Here is a 15260-nt window from a genome sequence, read left to right on the forward strand (position 1 = left end):
ATGTAGCTAGTAGATCCATTAGTCACTCCTAACTGAATCTTCATGTCATTATGGCTAAGGTAGGTGCTATTAGTGCCCAAGGGTCAATCTTTGTGTTGTACGAGTTACTGGCAGAGTATGATATTTTCCCCCTTTTTCTTTTAAATCTGTACATCCAGTTCTCCGGGCTCATGTACAGTATTTATTAAAAATAACTACACAGTAAAAAGTAGAATCAGTGTGCAAAATGTGGAACACCCTCTGTAAGGTTCTGAACAATCTCCACTCTCATTCACTTCAGTGTGAGGTGGGGAAGCTCATTAGTACCACCTAGGATTAGCCCCCCCATTGCTCCTATATGAAAATGGCTTATAGTACTATAGCAAAGCACTCACCTCCCTGCTTCAAATGTAAACCAGGTTGGGTCTCGTCCATACCGCCGGAGGGCACTTAATGGCCAAGAGATGAGTTTTACTCTGGGATTCTGGATATCCCAAAGACAGATATGCTCAAATGTTATCTGCAAGGTACATTCCCCATGCACCTCTAAATTCGGGGTTGGCATTAAATACACATTGAATCTCTCTGGAAGAAAAACAAATGGTTGGTCTAAAATCTTTAAGTTACATGTTGTAGACATTATAGGATTTATAATTACAAAGTCTTATATCCACTTTTAGCAATTACTCCAAGAACAAAAACTCACTTCCCTCAATTGACTGCATTTGTTTCTAAAAATATACTGCATATAGAGTGAAGCCATTTAAGTACCATAAAAACAGTACATAGCACTGGCCTCTAAAAATCCATAAAAATGTTATCTACATGATCCTTTTTAAAACAACTGAGATCTGACGCTCTTTGGGGCAAGGGTCTATTTTATTACACATCTGTAAAGGGCCTAATAGAGTCCTGGATTCCAAGGCCAGAAGGGATCATTGTGATTCTGCAGTCTGCTCTTCTGTATAACACAGTCCATAGAATTTCCCCAAAATAATTCCTAGAGCAGATCTTTTAGAAAAAAGTCCCACCTTGATTTAAAAATCACCAGTGATGGAGAATCCACCACGAGACTTGGTAAATTGTTCCAGTGGTTAATTTTCTCTCATCATTAAAAAAATTATGCTTTATTTCCAGTCTGAATTTGTCTAGCTTCAACTTCCAAACACCAAGGGAGAAAGTTCAAGCTGCCAAGGTTCAAGATGTGGGGCCACAAGGATCAGAGACCATAGAGAAGCCACATAGTGGAATTTAATAGTGCTCTGCATGCTGCAAAACTAAACTCTCCAGTGGCCTGCTCTGCAGGAGATTGGAAGGGAGGTCAGCTCTGGAATGGCCTGGGAAGTGACTGGAACATTGCTAATGGATCCAGACCTACACAAATCCACTGACAATCATATGGAAGGTTGCAGTAGGCTACAGTTGCTACCCATGGCCTTCAGGAAGAGCTGGGAAACTCTCCAATGTCCTGGCCCCGGTTGAGTTTGCACAGAAGATTCAGAATTCTCTACCCAAATAAGTTTTGATTCCCCAGACAAAGCCTATTTACTCAGACCTTACATTCAGGACATGTGTGTCATTGTGAAGAACTATAGCAATGAACTTCTCTTCTAATAATTATGGTTGTATATAAAAAGTGTCACAAGAATAGTTTAACTGCAGTGCAAGTCTGTGCATTTAATAAGTCTCTTGTCTGTGTTCATGACTGCTTAAGATTTTATATGAACTCAGTTTCGCAAAGAGGATTCCTCAGTCTACTTCTCACAGACTTGGAATTATCTAAAGCCACTCACCCACTTGTCAAACTGGTTCCTTCTCATTCATCACCTTTTTTTATTCACTTGACTTAGTGCACATATTTTGGATTGAATGAGTAACAATCAGAATCGATAGAGGAAAGTGGCAAGTAAATCTGGAAATTAATATGTTCTTTAATTTCAAGCTGGGATGGTATTTTAGAGGTTTAGAATCAGATTCTACACCCTGTTACATTAGTTCTGTGATGGTATAACTCTGTTTAAGCCAGTGGAATTGCACCAAGACAATGGAATGAAACACAGATTCAGATTTTTAACTCTGAAATCTGGTTTTAAAAAAGCTTGGAGAAATGGTACTAAAGGAATTCCAGGTTTTCTTCGGGTGAAAAGACAACCTAAGCTTTCAAAATTAACTCTTTTAGGTTCAATGAATGGTTAAAAATTTAGCTGATGTTGCATTCTCGGTTATATTTTTAGTGCAAGTCCCTGGACTCAGTAAGAAACAGAAATGGGATGAGCGCTAATTATAAATTCTAATATGTTAACCATACATGGGCATCTGAGAATGTGTGTTTGGCCAGTATACAGACATGAGGGGAAATAAGCTAATAATTAGGGCTGCTTGAAAGGAGGAGAAATTCCAGCCTGTGCTTCTCAAAGAGGAGTGTATTTTCAAAGCGTTTAGGTATATGCATGTGGGCACACACAAGACATTCACAACTGTATTTTGCATGGAGTTAATAAAATTGTGTACACTAATTAAATCATGGAAAGCCCATGTGTGCATACAAGTAGCTGATTTCCATATGCAAGTGAAGTAATGGAGCTCAGATTATATATGCAATTATTATTTATATGGCAATATTTATTCTTTTTATTTGTGCCTACGAGCCACAGTCATGGACTGGGACCTTATCTGGGTAGGTACCTTCCAAATGCAGAACCAAAAAGCATTCTCTGCCTCAAAGAGATTACAATGCACCTAATTTGTCTGAAAAATCTCACTAGAACGTTTCTAAAATCCTAAATCAGAGCGTCAGATTAGCAGAACAGGTTAGTGCTGATAACAACCAAGAATAGTGTTTTTTTGTTTTGTTCTGGGGTTTGTTTTTTTGTTTTTTTGTTTTTTGCACCAGGTTGTAAAAGCTTGAGTATATTTCTGGTTTCTATGTGCATGGCCCACACATTTCAGGAACTGAGCCATGCACTCAGGTAGGAATTGTATTCTAAAACTTTCTAAATGCTATAAAGTTCAATATTTCTATACATACCACTCTGCTCCCTTTCTACACCAGATGCCAACAAGTCAGGCTCTCCAAGGCTTATGTCATTAATTTGAGTTCCTAGGCATTCCATCTGCAGCACTTTGCACCACTCATCCGCCTCGAGTTCTGTATAAATGCCCAGAAAATCTGTGTGTAGGTACAATATGTTTATAATTTCACAATTAACATTCCAGTATTTTCTAATATACTGTGCCAGTTTACCCACCTGATTCACAGGCAAAAGTTTTGGATGTGTCATCATTAAAATAAATGCCTACAGCATGTTTCTTCGTGCTTTTTGGCAGTCGTAATATATTCTTCACGTTATTGAGCTCTGTGACCTGAAAAAGAGCAATTTGGAGTTCTAATTAGGATCCTTGAATAATGACTATTGAACGGAGGAGAGAAGAGAAAAACATTAAGCCAAGCTGGAAAAAAAACAAAAAGAATGAGCCCATGAGCACACACAAGGACAAGCCACCTTGACATGAATCAGGCTCAGAGATGAACCTGAAGATTCTAAATGATGTAGCCACATTGACACTTCCACACTGCCTCATATTCTGTCTGCATGTAAGCTCCGGTGAAACCCAATAAAAAACAGGATTTAAACCACAGGGATGGTGGAATCATCTCTTCAGCATTCACGCCAGTGGGGAAACACCTATAAGTAGTACATGGGAAAGAGCAACCAGGTGCCCCAGAAGTAGCAACAGGACCAAGAGAAAAGGTTTCACTTGATCCATTCACTTAGAGGGTGAAACCGATTCTGTTATGACTTGCTCTATGGAAGAGTAAACACTAGGGTAGGTGAAATTTTCCATCTAAAACTATTTTTGATGGATAATTAGTTTTTCAACAGAAGTGTCCACTTTCCTTGTAGGCCTGTAATAGCAGAGGGCTGGACACAATGACCACAAAGGTCCCTTCCAGTCCTATGTCTTACGTTCTGTGAACATTTTCAATTTTTTGGTCAGAAATACAAAAACCTGAAAACAGAACATTTAAGTCCTCCCCACCCCTCACAAATATGGTTTTCAGTATTTTTTAGCCAGAGATTTCCAGACTTCAGAAAATCAAAACTTTTTTTTCAGTTTTTGTCAACCAGTTTTCATTTTTTCAATGTGAAGTTGATTCCCTCCCCTGTGGAAATCTTCCATTTTCTGTCCAACTCTAGTAGATAGCTTCAGCAGACAACAGGTGATTTTTAACATTTCTACACAAAGATCCCTACTTTTCAGCCTAGACTAGGACTTTCCTCTAAGATTTTAACAAAAAAGAGCCTAAAATTTGGCTCAGTGGTAACTGTTGGTTGCTTTGCTCTATTAACACTCAGGCAGGTGGCTAAATATGGAATCAGGAGACCAAATTTTACACATCTGTTTTGGAAAGTCTTGGCCTTACACCTCAATATTTTCATTGCCAAAGTAGCCATCTGAACATGAATGTCAGCCACTCCTTCCACTGGTGCATTTTTTTTTTGATAATTTCATCGGAAAAAGGAAGGACATTGCTGCTAGACCTGTCCTCTCCAAAAACAGCTTGCACCATCATTGTCCAGGTTTTCCTAGTTCTCTGAATATTACTGAAAGAGTACTGTAACATTGAGCCACATTACATCCCAGTGGAAAATTTCACTTGCTTTTACCATTGTGGGCGGGTTCTCTACAGTACTGAAAACCAAAAGGCATCACAATCTATTTATAAAGAAGCGAGAGACAAATATCCTAATGAGCCTTAGGCTCCCACTGACCCTGTCTGACCCAGTTCCTCCTCAAAGCCGTTCTATTGCACGTTCCCTTCTGGCAAGCGAGAGAGAGAGAGAGAGAGAGATGGGGAGAGACAGAGAACAGCTCTAGAGGAGGAAAATCTTTTAAAGCTAACCTCTCCTGAAGGAGAATGGGGCAAAGGGGCAAAGTGATGGGTGCATTATGAGCAGCCTCCAAAATAAAAAAAAGCAATGCATTGGCTGCCACCTGTGTCTGGACTCACACTTTCACTGAGAAAAGAAAAGGAGGACTTGTGGCACCTTAGAGACTAACAAATTTGTTAGTCTCTAAGGTGTCACAAGTCCTCCTTTTCTTTTTGCAAATACAGACTAACATGACTGCTACTCTGAAACTTCATTGAGAAGCAGCAGAAAGTCAGGAGAGGGCCATTACACAAACACTAAGCCAGCTGCTAAGTCTCACCACCAGGTGGCTGAGTTTGGAACTCAAACTTTCTTGCCTATGGGTTTTAGAATCAATCTTAACATTGCTTTAAACAGGATAACATAATTGTGCTTAATTTGCATGATCTCTTCCCATTTTTACAGGGAAGACTATGGCAAGAGAGCCCATGATGGAAGAGCATTCCCGATGCTAAGAAGACACTAACAAACATTTTGATAAAAATGAAAAATCTGTCAATATCTATCCCGCTCTCACCTCATCACATTACAGGTGAACTGCAAATTGTCAACTGCCAAGTTCAACTTCTAATATTTCCTTCTCGCCCCCAAGGAAAGAATTCAATAGCATGAGAGAAACAGTAGACATTTCCTCTTTTAGGACCAATGTCTCCCTCTCTCACTCACAATGAATAGTACTTTACTCTCTCTGAGTAATTCCTCTGAAGAAAATGGAACTAATGGTGGAGTAAATTATTACTCATGTTGAATAGAGAATGGTAGAATCAGACCCATAATAGTTTGCTACAGTATTACAGAGAATGCACTACTCTGTCATTTAGCATATAGCATTAGATGGAACACAGGGAAGAGCCCGCTTCCTGAAGTCGTTAAGCTTGCTTTAGTTCCCCCATTGTTCACAACCACAACACAGAAGGAGTGCAAGATTGGTGCAATATTTCTGGCCACACAGAGATTGTATTATAGCTCCTTCCCTACCTGTGCGCTAAGATCTGTGTGAATAGCATTGCTCTACTTTGTAGAATTCCCTTCACAAACTCCAATTCCTGGGCACTTCGCTAAACTGATGTTAGTGGGTGTTTTTTGTCTGCAGAATGTGAATCCATGATCACAAAAAGGTGAAATAACCTAATTCACTAATATGGCATCTCTGAAACAATTTAGCCTTCATCTTGTGGTTGGTAGAGGACCAGACCATGGAGAAAGACTGGTGCCAGAAGCTGGTATATGCATTCTTCCAATGATTTACATTAGACTTGACGCATCCAGAGCAAAGCTTTCCAAAATAAAGGCCAGATTCTGCTATCTGTACTCACGCTGAGCAGTACCTTACAAGTCAATGGTATTACCTGCAGAATAATGTACTATTTAATGTGGATGAGGGTTTCATAATGGGACATATGATGATTCATAGTGGTTTCTCTAATGTATATTAACAATAATATCAATATAAGCACTGTGCCCTGATGCTTTAAGCAGTGGTGGGCAACCTGTGGCCCATCAGGGTAATCCGCTGGCAGGCTACGAGACAGTGTTTTTGTTGACCGTCCGCAGGCACGGCCACCCACAGCTCCCAGTTGCTATGGTTCGCTGATCCCTGCCAATGGAAGCTGCGGGAAGTGGTGTGGGATGGCCGCCGCTTCCTGCAGCTTCCATTGAACGGGAATGGCAAACCATGGCCACTGGGAGCTGCGGGCGGCCGTGCCTGTGGATGGTCAGTGTAAACACAGTCTCGCGGCCCGCCAGCGGAATACCCTGATGGGCCATGTGCGGGCTGCAGGTTGCCCACCACCGCTTTAGAGAATGAGGAGCTCTCTATCCCCATCTATTGGTGAACAGGGAAAGTATGGTTACAGAGAAAGCTTCATTTTCATAATCTTTCTACCAGTAATTCCTCCAGTCACACTTTGGGAGCCACCAAATTGCCCACAAAAATTGAGTAGTGGAACTGAACTGACAAAGAAGAGAGGGGAACTCTATCTTGTGTCATGGAGTGCACCCAAAATGGCAAGGACTTTGCTCAAGGGACTTATATGCTAGTGGTTCCCTGCTCTTAAGGATCCTGTACCATTGAGAGAACTTTTTGCTGAAGCCACAAAATACAACACAGAGCTACCATGGAAGAATCCAATGCCTGCAGATTGGATGCGTGATTTCAGCCTTCATCATCTTAAATGGGACTTAGCATATACTTACCATTAAAACGTGTGCTTAAATGCTTTGGTAGATTGGGGTTCAAAAGTCTCTCTTCCACAGGCCTTCTGAGGGTAGCAAGGAACACTGTAGTCAGGTGACTAAGCTTTTAGAAGCTTCAAATGGAATTCTTTTTAATGTAAATATTGAAGCTCTTTGAGAGAACCGTGTATAAATTTAAACACGGGTTTTCAGTTGTTCAGCATATCATGACTATGGAGTTTGGGAGGAATATACAATTGAAGAAGGGGGAAAAAAATACTGACATTATCAATTCATCTCAAAGGTCACGCAGTTATGAAGAACTAGTGTGGTAATCCAAAAGGCAGAGCAATACATTTCAATAGTAATTTAGTACACTCCAATTCATGCTTGAAATGCCAAAGTTCATCCATTTGAACAGCAAAATTTATTTTCATTTGGTTCATTTTTCCTTTCACATTTGCTCTTTATGAGCGTACTGTGTCACAAAGCAAAAAAGACTATCTATACTATTCTCTCTCTCTCATCACAGTTGCCTTCAGAGTGCCCATACTGATTCAATTTGCTTTAACAGTTATCAAGAAACACTAATCCTAATGAACAAAATAAATTCTTCTTCACACCAACATTAGATCAGAGGAGAAAAATATATGGAACACATAATGGCCTGGTTGGTAGAAAGTTTATTTTGAAGGCTTTCAGATGTGCCTTCTGCTGGTCATGCATGGGGTAAATTTCACCCTTTAGGACAAATCTTGGAAATATTGATGTCAGTAGGAACTTTGCCGTAGATTTAAATGAGACTAAGATTTATCAGATATTATACTGAAGGAAAAACCCATAGTTATAACTGAAGTTAGATAGTAAACAAAAATGTAGAAAGATTAGCACCATAGATAAAATTAATCAAACAGCTACCAAACTTTAGAGCAAACTGCACTGGAAACTTAGTTCAGGGGGGAGGCATTTCACACAGTGTGGTCTTTCTGAAATCCTTTACTTGTAGCTATGAACATTTTCTGATGATATTTGGTTTTGCAAATCTGAACAGGCTGTGGTAGAAACATTACCCTGTGTGCTGTGATAGATATATAATCCACAATTTTGACCTTTGGTCCTGGTCCAAACATCTATGATAATCTGCACATCATTCCTTCTCTTCCCAGCTGGCTTCAACGCAAATTCTTTTTTGGTGCAAGGCTTCATAAACACAATAAGAGAAATAACTTGAAGAAACCAAGCACTATGGGTGTCATTTGGACCGTGAATTACATGAATGATTTGATGAGAAGTATTAAACCAGCAACATCCCTTCATAGATAAACTCTTCAATCCTCTACTTCCAGACTCTTCAGCCAGAAGACTAACTTTTTGTGTGCTTTGCTTTCATGGCTGCCATTTTATGTAGCCTGAGCTGTGCAGCAGAAGTCTGCTGTTTCCCTTTTATTCTTCACAGCTATATTTCTATTTCTGGAATTGTTACCCAACACGTAAGAGATGACGAAGAAGATAGACACATTCCAACATGGGAACATCCCCTCCTTTTAAGATCTAACTTTAGCCATTGGGTTATCCATGTTCTCTAGGCTCAAAGCTGCACCTGTGTACCTGAGGGGAAAACGGTGTAAAGACCTCTTGATAACTGAGCTGCTGAATCCCTCAACAAGCCATTTCATCATCATCATCTCCAAGTGTCCAGGCAGTCTTCCGTCTACTGACACTTGTGTGGCAGATGGTGCAAATGGTCTGGCACATGTATGCTGAATCCATGTTGAAAAGTGACAGGCTGCTAATATCTTTAGTATTGTGATTTTTGGCAAGAATGGGTGACGAGCAAGTCTGAAAATGACCAGAAATATTTGTGATTGAACTTTTCCTGGCTTCTTTGAGGATAACTTGTGTCACCATCTTACCTGGTGTTGTTTATTATTATTACTACTACCACCACTTTTCTTTTCTGCATCTTACTAGCTCTCCGTGACTCAGACTCTTTCATAGCAAATGTATTTTCGTATGCATGATTTGTGCTGTGCTAACAATTAGCTAATCCTCAGCAACTCTTTCAGATCATGATAATTACTGTACCAACTCCCATTTTTAGAAATAGGAAAACTGAGACACAAAGAAATTAAGGACAACATTTTCAAAAGTGGCCACTAATTCTGGATGTTTGCCACAGTTTCAGAGTAACTGCACCTGTGACCTCCCTCTGTGATCTGGTCAAAGGATGTCCTCTTAGATCTCTAACAATCAGTCTCACTGGACAGGGACCCATGTTCCACTCTCTCCTGACCAGGGCTTTAGGCTTGCAGCCTCCTGGTACTCCTGATCTCCCCAGCCAGATCTGACCAAAAGTCTAGGCCCCATGCTTTGCTGTCTCTCCAAGGGCTGTGACTGACATATTCCAGTGGTTACAGGTCATCACAGGTCCTAGCGAGCACTGCCTAGGACTGCTGTCAGTGGCATCTAAGCCTCTGTGTTCTGTAGAGTGGCCACCGATGCATCCCCAGAATACTGGACATTGCAGTACTTCCGGAGTGGTGTCACCCTGCACCATGCATGTGAGGTCATGCCAGAGTGGGCACAGCAGCACACTCTGTAAAATGGCCTCCTCCCCTATGATACCAGAAAAAACTATGTCCAGTGCCAGACAGGGACAAACCTTTCCAAAAACAGGACAGTCTGGCTTAAAACCAGACAAATGTCCTGCCTTGTGCTCTGGATCCCCTGGGGTTTGTCAGACTTCTAGAGCTGCAACACTGGTTCCTCCCTTTGCCTCTCTGGCATATTTCCTGGGTACTGTCTCAGTCTGCTACCTGATCTGCCTCCTGCCCTAGCCCCAGGACCAGCACTGACCCCCCACGAGATACCTCAGTTAATTAAACACACCCCTTTCCTTTAACTCCATCCAAAAGGCGTAAAGGTCCTAGTTTACAGTTTAACTCTCTCAGGGCACAAAGTAGTTGTCGAGCAGTCAGCACACATACACACTCTTTGCACAATCCAAAACCTTTATGCTCTTTTATTTGTAATCATGTCAAGAACAGGGGAGCATGGATCATACAAAATAACAAACATCTGAAACCGCAATGTCCCTCACTTTCTAGCTCACACTTCCCTTGTGAGCTCTTGGGAACCATCTGGGTCCAGGAAAGCAGACAGACAAGGCATTCCCTCCTCATACAGGCTATGGTATGCTAGCTGGTCTCTCTCACTCATGGAGCCCCTCACTCAGCTTCTGTGATCTTCTGCCCCATCCTACCTCTTCCTCGCTGGCCCCCGGTTCCTCTGTTTCTTTATTTAAGCCCCTCCTGGTCAGCTGGCCTGTTTTGTTCTACCGCTGGTATGTTTCTACTGTCAAGTACCATTGTTAACCTTAAGTATTTCTGTTTGTATCTGTCTGGTGTGTACATGCTACAGGACCTGTCAGCAACCATGAATCTACATACGGACAGGAATTTGTAATATAGCAGTTTTTCATCATATGACTTCACAAGTCTGGCAAGTCAAAGTCCTACAAACCCTTCAGCAGGGTTTGGATAAAAAGGCTGTGTCCATTTGTTCAATCAAAATGAAGCACCTCTGGCAGGTTAAACTCAGTCTTTTATACCAAAAAGCCTTTCTTTGTCTCCTTGGGCCTCCGGTACATAACTAAACCAATACATGAAAACAACCCCATGGGGTGGTACTTCTCTGGAGTGGCCTCCAGCCTAGAGACTGCAGTAATGACCCCTTTGGCTGAGCTGTAGTAACCCTTGCTCGTGAAGTAGAATACAATCTCTAGTGCACAATGATCCATGTAACATTCATAAAGTTAATATAATAGTCCCTGAAAATACTACATTTGATTGTAAAATCTGTCATGGCTTCTGTTTGTAAATGCCTTGCTTACACACTGGGGGAAATCCATTGATTTTCTGTTGCCATGGACTTCAATGGGGTCAGAATTTCACCCCTAGGGCTTAATTTTTGAAAAGTACTGTGGGTCTGCAGCTACTGAAGTTACAGGTATTTGGCTTTTTTTTTTTAAATCAGGTCTATGGGTCTAAAATCTGGCATCTAAAAACCAAGGAACTCAAAATTAAGTCCCAATTTTCAAAAATACATGCACTCCCAAATTGCACAGCATACTGTCCCTGCATATGCATAGGCTGTGGATTTGTGTGCATGTACTCACGGTATTTTATATTTTATTCCCTCACTAGGCTTTTTGAGGGAGGAGGGCAGAGTGCTTCTTCCTATCAAATGAAGCCCCAAAAGCCCATTCATGCATGTGAATAGTAGTACATGAACTCCACAAACTGTTTCAACTGCTTCAGAACGACTTCAAAACGTGCTTCCGGTGTTGACCCATATTCACCTCCTATGTAAGTAATAAAGTGCCGGTATTCTAATGGAACATTAGGAGGAATACATTTGCAGCTGGAACACTACTCTGGCCTCCATGTATGGGTGCAAAAACCTATATGTACTCTTACTTGCACCCGCTTTTGCGGTCACAAAAACACCTGCTAACAATCCTAGCACCTGTGGGCATAAACAGTTTCAAAATGTTTAGAGGGCCAAATATATCACACCTTTCTTAAAGGGGCAAATTATCAACCATTAGCCTCCATCTCTGCATGTGCAAAGCTGCACGCACACTAAGATACAAAGTGTGTTATGGTTTGACATCTGACAAAAATGATATTACATTTCATAAGGCTTCCAATTCTGGCTTGTAGAAGGATTATGGCTAAAACCACCTACTGAATTTTGAGACTGGACTTATTAGCTATATATCACAAACTCTATCACTCTCAGACCTAGTCCCTTGGCTCACATGTTTATTTGAGCTGTGCTTGAGATCCATAACCACTGGCTACCAGCTTTATGCTATTTGTCATTTCACAGTAAGGAATGGCACATATACGCCATATACAACATAAGACGCCTGATAAATCTTGATATATGACATTCCAATAAAGATGCCAAAAATGCCTTGCCAATTTTTTTAAAGTCTCAGACCAGACACTTTATTTATAATAAGTGATAGTACTCATTAAAATAAATGTTTAACAACCAGTGATTAGCAGAGTGGCCATACTTAAAATGTTTAATTTGCTACCAATATAATTTTGCATTAGCGAGCTTGGAAAACAATTACAAATTACACAATTCAATTTTCCAAATGGATTATTTTGTAACTAGGCAGAAAGACTGCTTAAATTACTTCTGCTGTTTCAAGGGAAGATTAATACAACCAGATTAAAAGTCAGATCCCTTGAGGAATCCGTATATTCCTGTCAGCATTATGCAATTAGTTGGTATAGTATTGGAAAATTAAGACAGTTTCTGGTATGCTGCAAAGTCAAAAGACGTTTAGAGAAACAAGAATTTGACTTCCAACATTTTCCCCTGCTCTTTCTTTCCATATGATAACTTGTAGAAGATGAGGATTCATTTATGTTTACCAATGAAAACAAGACAGCTACCTAAAAGGCAATTTTCTGCACAGCTTTTGTAGTCTGTATCCTAATTATTTTTCCTCCCTTGTGGGACTGCATGAATTAAGTGGCCAATTCGCTTTGTGTATACAAATTTGCAGCCCCCTTCATAAGCTTCAAATGACTTTGTTCTCATACAAGTCACCTATCTATTGCCTTGCCCTGAATAAATCACACCAACAGAGCCTTTTAACCTGTATATGTTGCAAAACTAATAGAAGATTCCAAAGTTAAACTGATATTATTTAGAGGCCAATATTTTACAAAGTTACTTATTTCAAAAGGATTTGCTGTTCTTTTACCTTAATGAGACATTGTTTTTTATCTATTAAGTACAGGACTCTTCCATGGAACTTGGATTGGTAATGGAACTATTGAACCCACCCCTATGCACTCAAAAAAGGGATAGCTAAAATCTGGCCCTAGGTAATTAGTAGAGAACTTGTATAGCATAACTTAACATCTACTGAAATTATTATTTCTCGCCCATCACCATGGCATCGGAGCACCTATTTTATAGAGGATGCTAATGCAACACATACATACGAACAAAGTCCACATACCATTAATCTTTAGAATTAAACCCAAAGACTAACCTGTTTTTCCTACCTTTAATGATTCTCTGCTGTAGGTATTTTAAGCCATGTGTAGGGCTGGCAAACTGTCAGGCCTGTCCTCAAAATTTGCGCACACAACTGAGTATCTTCAGAAGCTGACAAACACCCCTACTCTGCACATGAAAAACCAGCATTGGCTTAATTTACCATTCAAAAATGGGCATGCCAAACGGGAGGACAACAGATTGCTGGGCAAAGCATTTATGGAAGACCCTCCAATTTTTCAGACAACTCTTGGGCCTAATTCTGTGCTGACCTAGACACTTTGCACCACCACTAAAATCCTGACTGGGATGATTTACACATGGGACTTGTGCATTGCAATGCTGATCATTGTAATGTCCAATTCTTAGGCTCCCTGCCGCCCCGTAGAATTCATAGCCCCAATTTAGACACCAAGGCTCCCATAGCATTTTATAGGGAGAGTTCAGTGCCTAAGAAAGGGATTCTCAGAAGCCAGCAGGATGAGTAACTGCCAGGAGTGAAATGCCAAGGATGACGGTGGATCTGGGGCCCAGATCCACAAAGGTACTGACGCATCTGTGGGCACATCTACACTGCAACTGGGAGCATGCTTCCGAGCTTAGATAGACAGACACACACTAGCTCTGTTCGAGCTCACACGCTAAAAATAGCTGCATAGCTGGGGATAGCACAGGCAGCAGCTCAGGTAGAAACCCACCCAGACCCCCTGGGTACATATTTGAGTGGCTAGCCCAAGTCCTGCCTGTGTGCTATCCCTGTCTATGCTCCTATTTTTATTGCACTTGCTCAAGCAGAGCTAGTGAGTCTGTCTACTGGAGCTGGGAAGCAGGTTCCCAGCTACCGTGTAGACATGTCCTGATTGACAGGCCAGAAGGAGGTGCCTATCTCTGCTTGGGATTTTCATCCCTTCTCCAGGTCAGCCCTTTCTCATGAAAAACCATAGAGATGCCAGCCGACCCCAACAGTAAATAGTCCAGTGGACTGAGAACTCACCCAGGGTGTGGGAGACCCAGTTCAAATCCCTGCTGTGCCTGATTTAGAGCATGGACTTTAATCCATGTCTCCCACCATCCTGGAGAGTTTCCCAACCACCCTGCTAGAGGCTGCTCTGGGGTGGGGTCTCTTACTCTTTTCTGTTGAAGCTTTTCCACTTTGTATAAGTAAATATTCATTAGGACATGGGGGGTGGGGGTGGGGAGGGGCACGAGAGAGGGAGAGAAGCGAGAGATTGACTCTATAGCTGGAGAGTCAGGTTCAAGCCCCTGCTCCAATGAAAATTTAATTTATACAGTGTGGAACAGCTTCAAAAGGAGAAACTGAGAATGACCCATGTCTGGGCACTCTAATGGGAATCCTGGGCTTTAGTCCCTATGCCAAATTAGACAGTGAGGATGGAATCTGAGTCACCTACACTAACCACTGGGCTCTTGGATATTCTACAGGACATGTGTGCATACAGCAGTCCCCAAAATTCCTTATCTGCTCGTTCCTGTCTTTTGAGCAAGAGAGCGTGCTTTGAGAATGCCTACCAGACTGGGCACCACGGGTGAGGCAGGCAGGGGAATGCCTAGCTTGAGAATCCCGCCAAGCTTTGGGCAGGAGCTAGGACTCCAAGCAGCTCATTAGCCGCAGGGCGGCATCAGTGGAAATTTAAGCACCTATGGGGAGTAAGACATCTACAAGATTAGGTGGCACCTGAGAAGTGGTTTGATGAATGTCAGTGGAGCCTAAATGTTGGACTTTGGCGTCTAAAAAGGCAGCTAGGTGAATCAAGCCCCAAAATCACTAGGCATAATGAGCAGGGCTATGCATGAAAACAATCAGCTATAACTGAATTTCCCTTTGTGTGTGTGTGTTCAGTAAAAGACCTTTAACATTTCGGGGACTGGCTGGAGGAGGGGTCAGAGGTGGTGTTTAAAAAAAAAAACATAAAGAGCCTTTTACAAGTAATTTGAATATGCTGTGAAGATTTTAGGGTTTTCAGGATTTGCCATAAGCCATAGCCTCACACTACATGTTTTTCCTTGATCTTGGGGGAACATCAATTTTAAAACATCTAGTTCCCATCCCCACCCCATTCATAT

The 15260-nt window shown here is 41.4% G+C and overlaps 1 protein-coding gene across 3 annotated transcripts in view; it reads right to left on the reverse strand.

Annotated features, from left to right (window-relative positions):
- Positions 1-15260, reverse strand: part of DOK5 (docking protein 5) — an 86521-nt gene that overhangs the window by 19270 nt on the left and 51991 nt on the right. For 2 of the 3 annotated variants that reach the window (XM_074969535.1, XM_074969536.1), the window contains exons 3-5: positions 3228-3342; positions 3008-3127; positions 375-564 (exon numbers count right to left, since the gene is read on the reverse strand). In XM_074969535.1, the coding sequence (XP_074825636.1) occupies positions 375-564; positions 3008-3127; positions 3228-3342 (425 nt within the window). Of the gene's footprint in view, positions 1-374; positions 565-3007; positions 3149-3227; positions 3343-15260 lie in introns of all 3 variants that reach the window. The other variant, XM_074969534.1, reaches the window with a different exon arrangement.

The sequence above is a fragment of the Natator depressus genome, chromosome 13 (genome assembly GCF_965152275.1).
Source record: "Natator depressus isolate rNatDep1 chromosome 13, rNatDep2.hap1, whole genome shotgun sequence".
NCBI classification, from domain to species: domain Eukaryota; kingdom Metazoa; phylum Chordata; order Testudines; family Cheloniidae; genus Natator; species Natator depressus.